The 13,620-nt window shown below is 45.6% G+C and overlaps 2 protein-coding genes across 2 annotated transcripts; both read left to right on the top strand.

Moving 5' to 3' along the window:
- Positions 1–1,895: 1,895 nt before the first annotated feature.
- On the top strand, positions 1,896–9,433 carry abcb6a (ATP-binding cassette, sub-family B (MDR/TAP), member 6a). Its single transcript, XM_047576130.1, has 20 exons — positions 1,896–2,190; positions 2,612–3,135; positions 3,823–3,963; positions 4,058–4,247; positions 4,406–4,498; positions 4,585–4,777; positions 4,857–4,978; positions 5,336–5,445; positions 5,538–5,603; positions 6,139–6,264; positions 6,374–6,450; positions 6,549–6,612; positions 6,695–6,780; positions 6,864–6,921; positions 7,004–7,108; positions 7,197–7,371; positions 7,500–7,612; positions 8,079–8,173; positions 8,261–8,329; positions 8,402–9,433. The coding sequence occupies exons 2-20, from the start codon at positions 2,620–2,622 to the stop codon at positions 8,559–8,561; spliced, it is 2,559 nt and encodes an 852-aa protein (XP_047432086.1). The 5' UTR covers positions 1,896–2,190; positions 2,612–2,619; the 3' UTR covers positions 8,562–9,433.
- A 380-nt stretch (positions 9,434–9,813) lies between these two features.
- cnppd1 (cyclin Pas1/PHO80 domain containing 1) lies at positions 9,814–13,497 on the top strand. Its single transcript, XM_047576139.1, has 8 exons — positions 9,814–10,045; positions 10,511–10,613; positions 10,806–10,887; positions 10,995–11,115; positions 11,204–11,332; positions 11,405–11,466; positions 11,548–11,665; positions 11,748–13,497. The coding sequence occupies exons 1-8, from the start codon at positions 9,983–9,985 to the stop codon at positions 12,366–12,368; spliced, it is 1,299 nt and encodes a 432-aa protein (XP_047432095.1). The 5' UTR covers positions 9,814–9,982; the 3' UTR covers positions 12,369–13,497.
- The last annotated feature ends 123 nt before the right edge of the window (positions 13,498–13,620 follow it).

Genomic DNA, 13,620 nt, shown 5'->3' with positions numbered 1-13,620 from the left:
GGTGGGACTGAATGCAGAGAAAAGACACACCTAAAGGACTTATAGGGGCTCCAGCTGAGGCTGGAGGTCCCCACAAAAGGGGGAGAGAGATGAGGTTTGTGATGGGCAGGCCATCACATCCAGCGTCGGACAAAGGAGCGGGGTGACAAGCAGCCGACGGACAGAAGGTCCATTTCCACTCGCACAAAGGAGCCGGGGAGATGAAGCAGATTAGCGCCTCTTTATGCCCATTGTGAAGGCTCTAAATGATAAGATTTACCCCGTTTCCCATCCCGGCGCAAGTGTGCGTGCGTGCACGTGCGAGCTCACGCAAGACATCATAGGCTGGGCCCTCTTTCACTTTCTTTTGCACACTCCATCAGGACGTGGCTTTTTTTTTCTTCTATCACATGCAGGTACACACACACACACACTTCAGTGTCTTCTATTCATCCTCATAGAAGGACAGTCGGCTTTTAAGTCGCTCACCATATGTTTTTTTTCTTTCCTTCTCCTTCTTCTTCTACTACTAAACCCTGGATTTACACTTAAATCCCCACATAACTGCAAGGCAATTTGTGAGTCGAACGGCTGAGGCGATGCGTTCAGGTTACTTGACCACTTTCTGTTCTTTTTGGCCGCACATTCGGCGGCTTTAATGAAGCAATCAAGTAGCACATCTTTGTTTACGTGTTCCACCACCTCCAGGAGCTGTTGTCACTCACCACCTGCAAGTGTGTGCGCGCTCAGAGGTTTTAAAGCCCGTCTTCTGATTATATCTTTGTATTTACTGACATCTACTGGCCATGTTGTGGTACTGCAAACAAATATTTTTTTTTTTTATTTCAATCCCAATCCATAAATTGTATGTAATGTAGATGCATGTGTTTATGCATAATGATTGTGTAAATGTAATGTAAAGTGTACAATTGGCTGTTAATATTTAAACGATAATAATGATAACAAGATTCAAATTTCCATATACTGCTGGGTCTGTAATGTGATCAGTCTATGTGTTTGTGTTGCTGATGTCATGTGACGCACCTGTCCTGGTCATGTGATTCCCTCTCTTAACATGTTGACGTGATTTTAAATGGTAGTGGTTTAAATAAAGGCTTTTCAATTGCACACGTCCCCTTGAGTGCCTCAGACGCCCGCTTACACGTTTCAACTTAAATCTGAAGAGCAATAGAGGAATATGTTGTTACACCCGAGCAGCACTTTTGTTTGTGGTTTTGAGCACGACACTATGGGAAGTGAGAGGACATTAAAATCGTAAAATTGAGGCTGTAGAAAATAGCAATGCAATTTTTGACATTGCTGTAGGTCTGATTTCCACTTAATATCCCTTTATGCAGTCTTAATATGGAACTCTTATTTTTTTCTGTTTTAATTGAAGAGACTGAGACATCCTTTGGACACTAAGAACACTACAGTTTTTTTTTATTTTTATTTATTTATTTTATTTTTTTTGCACATTTGCACATGGTTGCTTGGTTATTGGTTGTAAATCCATCATTCGTGGCAATTTCATTTTTTTATTGCATTCACTTATTTTAATTCATACATATTCATTATATATATATATTATAACTATTGTATTTTTTGTTTATTTTATCTTATGTTTTGTTGTTATTTTTTATTTTATTTTGGTATTATATGTATGGTGGCAACTGTGAAATTTCAGTTTGGGATTAATAAAATAAAATCTATCTATCTATCTATCTATCTATCTATCTATCTATCTATCTATCTATCTATCTATCTATCTATCTATCTATCTATCTATCTATCTATCTATCTATCTATCTATCTATCTATCTGTCTGTCTCACTTCCTGTTCCCACGTGAGTCAGCTGTATTCCCATCCTCCAGGGGGCGCTGAATGTCAGACCACCGCAGTCAAAACCCGGCTCGAACTCCGTTGTGTAACCAGTCGATTGCCGAGTCATGGATGGTGTCGTCGTTACACCACAACCGCACTACAAGGACGACCACTTTAGCAGCATGACTGCACTCAGGTGCCGGCACCGGTGACAGACACATGGCTTTGCGTCACAGACACTCCCGGCAGACAGTTATAAATCGCGCGTTTGTGTCGAAGCTATCATTTTAGCCGCGAGCTAACGTTCGTAGCCGAGTCCCTCGCTAGTGTAACCGGAGTAACACCTGTTATTGACAAGCGGAGGGTCAACATCATCCAGACGGAAGGTAAGGCCGGATAATTTATGGTAATAATGCACAATTATCATTATTATTGTTTTTTTAACCTGTCTCCTTTTTATGTTTTTATATTATTTGCTACTGTGACACATGTGTGATACATAAACAACGTCTTAATGCATTTCACTGTGCATTGTGCTAAGTATAACTGTGTATGTGGTGAATCATAACTTGTTTATTATACTTATACTCGATATGTTGTGTGCGTTTTGTGTTGTTTTGGCACACATTTTGGTAATAAACTGCTTGTAGAATAGTAGAATAATGTGTTATAGCTTAATTTAGCTTAAACTTAAAGAGAATCCTTGTTTTGTTTGGATGATATTTCCATTACAATGTGCTTTTATTTGGAGGTTTTCAGGCTTCTGGACATTTTAAGCTGCTGGTTTAAACGTATGTGTCTCTCTAGCTGCAGCCATGGCGTACATGCAGACCTACTGCGGGGCCAACACCTCCATCTCCCACACCTGGGTGGACGAAGGCATCTCCCCGTGCTTCTACTTCACGCTGGTGCCCACCATCCTGCTCACCTTCTGCTTCTTCCTCGGCACCATGCACTGCGTATTCTACCAGAAGTACGGCACGGTCATGGAGCCCAAGTTCATCCCGCGCTCCCGCCTCTACGCCTTCCAGCAGGCCGTCTCGGTCCTGCTGGCGCTCCAGTTCCTGAGCGGGATCGCGTGGCAGGCCTCCCGCCCGGAGGAGTTCCCCGGGTACGTGCTGCTGTACGGCCTGTTCTCCGCGCTGGCCTGGGTTTGGGCCATCGCCCTGCTCCGGGTGGAGAGGCGGCGGGCCCTGCTGATGGACCGGACGAGGGGGCACAGCGCCGTCCTGCTGCTGTTCTGGGCCATGGCTTTTTCGGCCGAGAACCTCGCCTTCATCTCCTGGTACAGCCCTCACTGGTGGTGGAGCATGGATAATTCACAACACCAGGTAAAACAACATCTTTTAACTCATATTTTAGTCAACATTACTTTGTAGCTTCTTCATGTTGTGCACTTTTTTTCCCCTATCTATTTATCTAGGATTCATTCTGGTAGCGTTATTCTGATTCCAAGAATTTTCTCACAGCGCATGCCCTTAATCTCAGCGACGATAAAGCTCAGTTTGTTTGGTCTAACGGAGCAAAGGTTATCTATTCTTGAAAAGTAAGCGTGTCTTTTGAGCCACTCCTCTCAGGGCAGCGCAGCCAGTATTGTTCTGTTGATAAATAGTCCGCCCTGACAGCGGAGCACAGCAGCGCGGCTTGCAAAGCGCTGCCCTGGTATTTTCTGCCGAGTCACTGCTGCGTTTGCACCGTTGGCCAATCGGAGCGGAAAGCAGAACGTAGCCGCTCCCACCCACCCTCGGTCACTTTCTGTGTGTTCAACTTTGCTCTAACTGACTAAGCATGACTCGGGCGTTTGCGTCTTTTTTTCCCCTATCCTCAAAACTTAAAATGTTCTTTTCCCAATATGCACCAATTCTTGTGAAGCTGATTTGTAGTTCACTCAACCTTCATTCTGTCAGGTCAACATGTCATCATTTTTAAAGCAAAATAAATGGTCATGCACAGCTGCTGTTACGCTTTTACGTGCCGTTAAACCGCAATGTCCTTTTAATCGCCCATAAACTCCTCAGGTGCAGTTTGGACTGTGGCTGATGCGCTACATCGGCACCGGGCTGCTCTTCTTCCTCGGCCTCAAAGCGCCGGGGTTGCCGCGGAGACCGTACATGCTGCTCATAAACGAAGACGAGCGGGACGTGGAGAACAGCGCACAGGTAGAGGCAAATAAGACGCAAATAAACCTCATGGCTTGACTCGCGTTATTGTTCCTTCGCATGCAAATTGAATTGTGTGTTTGCCGCGCCGCAGAGCCTGTTGGGAAGAACAGAGGAGAACCAGTCTACCTGGCTGGGCTTCTGGAAGAAGGTCCGCCTGCTTGTTCCTTACATGTGGCCTCGGGGGAACATCGTTCTCCAGCTGTTGGTCCTCTTCTGCTTGGGGCTGCTGGGAACGGAAAGGGCGATCAACGTCTTTGTGCCCATTTACTACAAGAATATTGGTAAGAATAAAATATTATAGAAGCGAGGTTAGAGCTTCTATCTGAAAGTCCCTTTTTATGAATTGAATTTGAAAATGGAACTGGCATCAAAACATAGTGCACAAAATAGTGTTTTTAAGCTAAATACTTAATATGATGGATATCTTTTTTTCTCTCAGTGAATGAACTGACAGATGGCAGCACCTGGCGCACTCTGGCCACGACGGTGTGTATTTACGTCCTGCTCAAGTTCATGCAGGGCGGCGGCGCAGGTAGGTTCCACTCACGCCACGTAGCATCACACCTCACTCGCGGCGTCTGACTAATCCCGCGCCGCGTGACGTCCCCCTACTTCCAGGCGCCTCCGGCTTCATCAGCAACCTGCGCTCGTTCCTCTGGATCCGGGTGCAGCAGTACACCAACCGGGTGGTGCAAGTGCGCCTCTTCGCCCACCTGCACTCGCTCTCGCTGCGCTGGCACCTGGGCCGGAAAACCGGGGACGTGCTGAGGAGCATCGACCGCGGCACCTCCTCCATTAACAGCCTGCTCAGGTGAGGCGCCGAGGTGTGGACGTCGGTAGATTGCGTCAAATGCGACAACGTTTACTTACCTGTTGTGTTTCTCCCTCAGCTACATCGTGTTCAGCATCTTTCCCACCATCGCCGATATCGTCATTTCCATCATCTACTTCATCACAAACTTCAACGCCTGGTTCGGCCTCATCATCTTCGTCTGCATGGCTTTGTACCTCAGTGAGTCGACCTTAAATCGCAGCAGTATGAAGTAGAGATGGACGATATGGATTTTTTTTTAGGGCTGATACATACTGACCGATGGCCGATACCTGCTGCCGATTTTTCTGATATTTGGAGCCGATACTGCTTATTCTCCCTCCATTTACATGATAAAAATGAGTGTCAATTTAACCAAAAACATTTGTAGGACAATTTTAGGGTCAATAAAACTTGCTGGGAGGAAAAAAAAAAAAATGTATTATGCCGATACCAGTAGAAAATGGAAATATCGGCCGGCCGATATATATCGGTCGATCTCTACTCTGAAGCTCCGCTGCGAATGTTCAGATTTCTTGTTGGTTTCGTCCCCCTCAGCTCTGACCATCGTCATCACCGAGTGGAGGACCAAGTACAGGCGAGACATGAATCAGCAGGACAACAACGCCAAGTCCAAGGCCGTGGACTCCTTGTTGAACTTTGAGACGGTGCGTTCAAGCGTTCAGACTTTGTCGTAAAAGTGAGAAGTTTCGGGCAGCTTAATGTGAAAACGAGAAACTGTGTCTCTCTCTTTTAATAGGTGAAATATTACAACGCGGAGGGCTATGAAGTCAGCCGGTTTGACGACGCCATCTTGAAGTATCAGGTCAGTGTTTTCAAAGTTGTCCAAACTCGGTGCCTCTAAGTGTCTGTGTGATACAGATCTACGCCTCTAGAGGAATGTCTTGTTTGCGTGACAAGCGCAAAGCCGAACGAGATGCTTGTCGAGACAATGACTCGGCAGAAACGCTGGATGAGGCACGAAGCAAGATGTAGAGTTTAGCTTTGTTTGCTCCGTGCAGCTAAGATCAGCTAGAACGAAGATCAAAACCAGTTTATTTGTGCACTGTATTATTTATTCGTAGACTTGGGATGTTTTAGCTTCTAAATGTGAATCTGAACTGACAAACCCATCAACTGAAAACCAGAAACTCTCGTTCTTCAAGGTGAAATAATGGATGGATGGTTTTATAGAGAGCATTGTTCAGGATAACCAGTTACACAGTTAACATAAGTGGGGATAAGTTTATAGCTTCTTATTCCTAGAAGTTATACAGTGGATTCCTAGTAGTTTTACAGTGGATCCGCTGTTTAAATACTGAACTGCCCATTTAACGGTGTCTCGTCTTTTCCCGTCATAGAAATCCGAGTGGAAGACCCAGGCCTCCCTGGCCCTTCTCAATCAAACGCAGAACGTCATCATCGGATCGGGCCTGCTGGCCGGCTCCCTGCTCTGTGCCTACTTTGTCACCGAGGGAAAGTTTCAGGTCCTGACGCACTTCATTATATAAATCCCGTCATTGTCTGTGAATTACTTATACGTCCTGAAATGCTAGTTTGACCCGTGGCGTTCATTTAGACTTAATCTCACCGTAGGTTGGAGATTTCGTCCTCTTCGGCACCTACATCATCCAGCTTTACACCCCGCTCAACTGGTTCGGAACGTACTACAGGTGAGGAGAGGCCGAAAAGCTACCATGCTAAGCTATATCTGCTAATGGTGGCGGCTAACGTGTGCGTTTCGACTTTGCTTCTGTTTGTTTTAATGCAGGATGATCCAGAATTCTTTCATTGACATGGAAAGCATGTTCAAGCTTTTTGAAGAAGAGGAGGAGGTATGTTTGAAACTAGAAGTAGAGAATCAGAGTTGCGATTTGTGCTGCATTTGACATTTTCTTTTAATGTTCCCTCGTGCAGGTGAAAGATGAAGTAAATGCAGGAAACCTCCTCTATAAACTTGGAAAGGTGGAGTTTGAGAACGTTTACTTCAGCTACACAAACGGGTGAGTCCATGGTGGCTTTTGGTCGTTTTAATTAAAACTTCGGATGTAAAGTTGTTAAATTTCCTTGTTTATTCTTATTACAGCAAAGAGATTCTCAAGGATGTGTCCTTCACTGTCCTTCCAGGACAGACCGTTGCGCTGGTAGGATTTTTTCCACGACTCACTATCACATCCGTCCTCCGTTAGTGTTGTATCACCAATCTTTTTTATCAATCTCTCCAAGGTGGGACAGTCCGGATCTGGGAAAAGCACCATCATGCGACTCCTCTTCCGTTTCTACGACGTTCAGGGAGGCTGCATTCGCATCGATGGCCAGGATATATCGAAAGTAAGCAGAGCCGGCGCAGTAACGCTGACCTCCGGCAGCACATCTGTACTGTGTGTGACCGTGCTTTGCCTTCATTGTCTCCCTCCAGGTGAAGCAGACATCTCTGCGAGCTCACATCGGCGTGGTTCCCCAGGACACGGTGCTTTTCAACGACACCATCCGGAACAACATTCGCTACGGCCGCATCGCTGCCAGCGACCAGGAGGTGGAGGAGGCCGCTTTAGCTGCTGACATCCACGACAAAATCATGGCCTTCCCCGAAGGTAATGACTTTTTTTAATCTGATACATCAAGAGGCTTGAGGCATTTGTGTATTTATATTAAACAGATAGAAATGTAGCATCTTTGCTAGAACCTTTTATTCACCATCATCTGTCTGATTATCTGCCAGGTTATGAGACACAGGTCGGGGAAAGAGGTCTGAAGCTGAGTGGAGGAGAGAAGCAGCGGGTGGCTATCGCCAGAACCATCCTCAAAGCACCGCAGATTATCCTGCTGGATGAGGTACCTGACTGAATATTTAAACTGTCATTTCTTGGTCTAGACCTGAGCCACAGACCCCCAAAATGGTGGAGAGATTAAGTAGGGACCCCTACCTACTATATGTGTTCTATATTAAACTACTGCTATTTATAAATATACATTATTGTTGTCAATATCAAGCTAATTAAATAATATAGTTTCAAACATTATATTTTATATAATATATTTTTTTATTTCACAGTAAACGTAAATGTACCTGACATAAACATACATACATACATAGGATTTGAATAGGCTCTCTTTAAATTTGTGGGGGAAATTAAAAAAATATATATATATAAAAATGTCTAATCAACCAAAGATTTTGTGACCCCGCCCCTGTAGTACCTCCGCGCACCCCCTAGGGGTCACTTACCTCCTGTTGAGGACCTACGTTCCAGATTGAATCTTTAGTTCGAAGCAGTTTTCTAACGTAATCTCTCGCTAGGCTACGTCTGCCCTGGACACCCAGACGGAGCGCAACATCCAGGCCTCTCTGGCTAAAGTCTGCGCCAATCGTACAACAGTTGTTGTAGCTCACAGGTGAGTAATCCACGCTTACGTTGGACTGAATTCGTTTAAGAGAATCCACTGTCGTCACTGACGAGGCTCTGTTCTTTAATATCCAAGGTTGTCCACCATCATCGCAGCAGACCAGATCCTGGTCGTCAGCGACGGCCGGATCGCAGAGCGAGGACGGTAAGTCACTGACCACGTACTAGCATCCTCTTCTCGACCGAACTGTAAGTAACAACCCTCTCTCCATCCAAGACATGAGGAACTGCTGCTGAAGGGAGGCATGTACGCGGACATGTGGCTGAAGCAGCAGCAGGCCCATGATTCAGATTCATCGTCCGACACGGAAGCCAAGGATCGCAAGTCGGAGAAGCTGCAGCCTTCGACCTCGTCGGGCCCTCCCCACGGACACTGAATGTGAAACTCGACATTTTTATCGCCCCTTTCAATTGTAAATATAATAGAATACTCTGCTGGATGAAAATGTTATTTATATTTAGGATTTTTCAGCTGATTGTGCAATGCACGGAGAAAAGGGAAGGTGCCTTAGTAAAAGTGAGGAGGTAGTAACACTACTGTACGTTCATTAGACTTTATATACCAGAGTTTTGGAGCTACGTCCAAAGTGTTGACGCAGGGACTGGAGCAATAGGGTGAAATAATTACCACAAGACAAAATATTACATTGACAGTTTGATAGTGTTCATATTTATGTTTTTATATATAAATTTGACTTTTATTTGTTTGTCTTATCAGTTTTTTTTTCTTAAAAAATAGGCATTTTCTCTTCCTGGTGGAAGTTAAAGGGAGCGTCAGAGGAAATAGCAATAACAGATTAACTCCGCATCTGATGGCGTTGAGAGGCGAAGGATTCTGTTTCGTACTGTATAGGAGAATGAGTTGATAAACACGCTGTTAGGTTTTTTTTTCCTTTAGTTTTTTAAGCCTTTGGTTGCTGGATTTTTAGCTGTTATTTAAAGTGTCTAGTTGTTGTTTTTTTGCGAGCATCTGCACACCCTTGATCACGGAGGAAAAGGCTAAAGTCGGACAATCTGTACAGCAGCTTTAATGGAGCCAAGTTGTTATCCGTCCAATGATAATACTTTTATTTTGGCAAAATATAACATGTAAGTGTATGGTCACATACACTATTTATGAATAAGAATTTGTCCGTCATCTGCAGTTTTTTCGTCTACCTCACAAAAGGCGTCACTCATCGTTAAACCGCTGTTGAAATATTCAGTTTTGTCCCGTGCTTGTGTACAATAAAAGATCTTTTTATGTGTCCTCGTGTGTGTAATCATGTCATTATCACTTCCTGTTCAGATTTGAAATGTTTAGGTAGCGGTGTATTGTGTTACCAACAGCTTTTACATATTATCCCTTTGTTTAGTTTTCATTGAACAAAAACACGTTGACTGCACCTTTGTGTTATATAAATATGTGTTACATAAATATTTATATAAATCAGTAGCAAGTGATGTCATTTTTGACATGTGGGTGGATGTCAGTGGGTTAACAGTTAAGGGCGTTAACGAATTGTTCTCTGCGTCTATTTATTTTTGATTTACTTAAGGTGTTGTGTGTTAAAGTTAAAAAATAAACACGTCCCTTGCACAGTTTGGCCGCGAGGGGTTTTGTGGTAGTTGTGTAACTCGTTCTCGGTGCGCCCCCTGCTGGTCAGGCGGCTTCCGGCGCAAACAGCAGCTGGAGTCACCGGCAGTCAGGGCGTGGAGCTAAGCTTTGGCAAATACCTGGGGGGAGCACCAGGTTCGGGCCAAGCAGTCGCCTTTTCTCCTAATATTCATCCGGACGGATGATTAAACTATCGTAGACATGGATTTCGACTCGTTAATTAACGAAAAGACGTTTCACCTTTCTGACTTCCAGGAATTCACGGTATGTGGTTGACGTGAGCTAAGGCTTAGCCGCGTTAGCTTCAGCGGGCGTTTATGTCAGTTACGTTAACTTTGTTGACACTCTCGTCCCGAAATATTGAGTGAGGATTAAAAATAACTACCTCGCCTTGCCATATGTTACTTTCTGTAACTGTTTAACATTTTTTTTTTCTGTAAATGTACCCAAGTGCTAGTTGTTTGTTAGCTGCGGTCGCCATAGACATATATGGCTGTCACGGGCCTAGCGTGAGCCTGGCTAGCATACATCAGTGTTGCTGACACTTGTTGTAAACGCAATGTAACCAGTGTTTTTAAGTTTAAAAAGTTGGTTGGTGTGCTATTTTATTCTTAAGTTAAGTTGTACAGTAAGTGTAACAAAGTGTAAGTGTCGTTAAACTTAACGTGGCCAACAAATACGGCCGTCGCAGCTAACGTGGCTAATGCTAATGTTATTGTTTTTTTACAGTTTCTTCCCGGACACCAGAAGTTGACCGAACGAGTGAGAAAGCGACTGTATTACGGCCTGGACAAAGATGTTTCCTTAGATGCCCTGTCTTGCCCTGTTACAGGTGAGCAAATGTAATTTATTTTTTTGAATTTCATCTCACGTGACTCTCAAGAAGTTAGTAGAACTGGTGTGATAAATAAAGTTAGGCGGGGCAGGTTGAGTAGTGCCATTATGTAATGTGCGTGCTGGATGTTAAAGATTAAAGTGATCACGCGGGAGAACTCGTCTGACTTCATGTCTCCTCGTGTTCCAGATATTGCTGTCGAAATCTTCCAGAAGTCCGCCCCGAGCCCAATACGAAAACTCCACAAGAAGTATGCCTCTCACGTTGCCAGGTTTGTACTCTGTATTGCACACTTCCTGTTAGATCACACCTCTTTAGAGGAACTGAAAAGCGACACCGCCAGCCGCGCATCTAACGCAAGTTTCTTCTCTCCATCAGGGAGGCTTGCATCTCCCCGTGCGCCATGATGCTGGCTCTAGTTTACATCGAAAGGCTCCGACACAGAAACCCCGAGTACCTGCAAAAGATCTCCTCCTCCGACCTCTTCCTGATCTCTATGGTACGTGTTGCTCTTAACGGTTCATTTCCTCTTCCGCGTATCGACGATGCGACGGCGGGAAGCTGACGGATCGCTCACTTTGTTTCAGATGGTTGCCAGCAAGTACCTGTATGACGAGGGCGAGGAAGAGGAGGTTTTCAATGACGAGTGGGGGGCAGCCGGGAAGCAGGACGTCCAAACCGTCAACAACCTGGAGATGAAGTTCTTGAACGCCATCGTAAGTGACGCTCTGTGTCTGTGTTTGCAGGTGGTGTGTTTGTTTTGCTCATCCTCGCTGTGTGTTTTGTAGGATTGGAGCCTCTTCACGGAGCCGAGCGACTTCTTCGATATATTAAGCCAGCTGGAAACCAGGTTTGTGATCAGCTACTAAATTACGCTGTTAGTTAAACGTGTAAGCGTTGAAATGACATTATTTTTGATCTGTGTTTCCAGCATCGCGGAGCGGCAGGGGATGAAACGCGGCTGGTTCACCTACACCGACCTCTGTGTTCTGCTTGAACAGTCCTCGTGGAGTCAAGCCCTCACAGCTATCTATCAGCACTTTATGAAGGTATGACGTCGCTTTGATTTTAAGCGAGCCGTTCTTTCACGCAAATGCCTTTTGGCTCACGCTTCACACGTTTCCTTTCCAGGTATCCTGTATGCTCGGCCTGGTCTATCTCACCAGTGTGGCCTGCCTTATCGCCACAACGTCCGTGATGCACCAGCTCAGCCTCTCCAGAAGCAGCCAGTCCCTGCTTCCGCCCCCGGACGAGATCAGCCTGCCCCACCTCCCGACTTCCACCCCGAGCCCGGAAGAAGCTCCCGCCCCGGTCCACCGCCTCCCCTGCTGCGCTCTGGCCAACGAGAGCCTGAACCACCGGACCGGCGATCTCGGATTCGACGAGCACCACAAACAAAATCCCCCGCCGGCCTCCGCCACGACGTCGGTGCTGTGCCTCTGGGGTTCCCTCCTGGCGTCGGTGGGTCACATGCATCCCGAGTTGAAGTCTGAAGACTCCCAGTCCTGGTCCGTGGCCTCCTTCATCTCCGCCAGCTGTCTCGCCGCCCTCCCGCCTCTTCCATGCGAGTTTCGAAACGCCTCCTCAGTCCACCAGTATCACGCATCGTGGCCGCCTTCTAGCCCCCCCGGAGCCGCCGAACCGAACCTGAACTCTCACCACGGCGTGTTTCCTCCTCTACAAATGCGATCCTGCTATCCGGAGTCTCTCCTACCTGTGGACAAAGTCCAAGCTCTGCTCATGCCGGGGTAGAGACGTCTCCGCTCGTCAGCCTGCAGCAACGGGGAAATTAAACCAGCATTGTTCTCACGACTCACCAACGTCTAAAGTGATGTGTTGTTTACTTTTCCAGATCCAGAGCGCGGGCGCTAAGACGAGAGTAATTAGGCACTTTTTTTTTTTTCTTTTAGAGAGATTGAGGACGCAGCACAGGGTGAAACATCTGCCGAATACATTTTGCCACAAGTTCAGTTCGCGGCCCGACACATGTTTTTACCGCAGCTTCGGTTGCGACGCCGTTTAATGTTTTGACTCGCAGCAGCCTGCACAGATTTACCGCTGAAAGTTCCGACGTGTCGGACGGTGACGACGAATGCGCGTGAGTGGAAGTTACGTAGCGTATCCGGAAGCTGAGAGTTCGCAGTAAGTGTTTTTAACGATTCGGTTCGTGAGACGAAGGGACTAAACACGTCTAATCGGCTCCGGCTTCTCCTCATTTGCTTAGTGTTACCACATATTTATCCGTACGCACTTGAAGGTTTACATCGGATGTAACGGTCACACAACATGCTACAAGCACTGATTTTGTACATCGGATAGTTTTTGTTATTTTTGTATTCAACAAATTGCCTCTCGTTCTTGAGGCGTTTACCCACCAACAGAAGCACCTCTTGTTCCGGTTGTTTGTGTGTCGTTTTGTCTCTGTGGTCAGAACAATGACCAGATTTTGTAGCATCGGGGTGTGACGTGCTCTCAAAGCCACTTTTCTGGGAAGGGGCAACAGCCAAATTTCCATTTTCCCCACACTGAAGGTTCATTTAAAGGACGGGACGTCGGTTTCTTGCTGCATTTGGGTTCTGCATGAATGTTTGGAGATTAGCTCACCTGGCTTTATGTACATTGGAACAGGACGGTCAACCGCTTTGTCATATCTTTTAAACGAAAGGAAAACAATGTTAAAGACTTATTTTTATGCACACGGTTCCGTACGGACATTTACTTTGTAATTGATCTTTTGACAAATCGCATTTGAATTTGATACGCTCTGGAGCACAAAGTCCTTTAATTTTGTACATGGTGTAAAATGCAAATATTGTAAAAAAAAAAAAGAAAAAACATGCGTAGAAAAGCTCAGAAGTAATAAAGAATGCATTTCTTTAAAGACGTGTGTTAGTGTTTTGTGTCGACGTACTGCGCAGCGAAGCCATAACCTCATTTTTCACACGTAGCCGATGAAGCTGAGCCTCGTAGTCTCCAGTTTGCAAGTTATTTTTAACCACAAATT

Source organism: Mugil cephalus, chromosome 23 (genome assembly GCF_022458985.1).
Source record: "Mugil cephalus isolate CIBA_MC_2020 chromosome 23, CIBA_Mcephalus_1.1, whole genome shotgun sequence".
Lineage (NCBI taxonomy): Eukaryota > Metazoa > Chordata > Actinopteri > Mugiliformes > Mugilidae > Mugil > Mugil cephalus.
The sequence above is the reverse complement of the archived record's forward strand: the minus strand, read 5'-3'. Positions and strand labels throughout refer to the sequence as shown.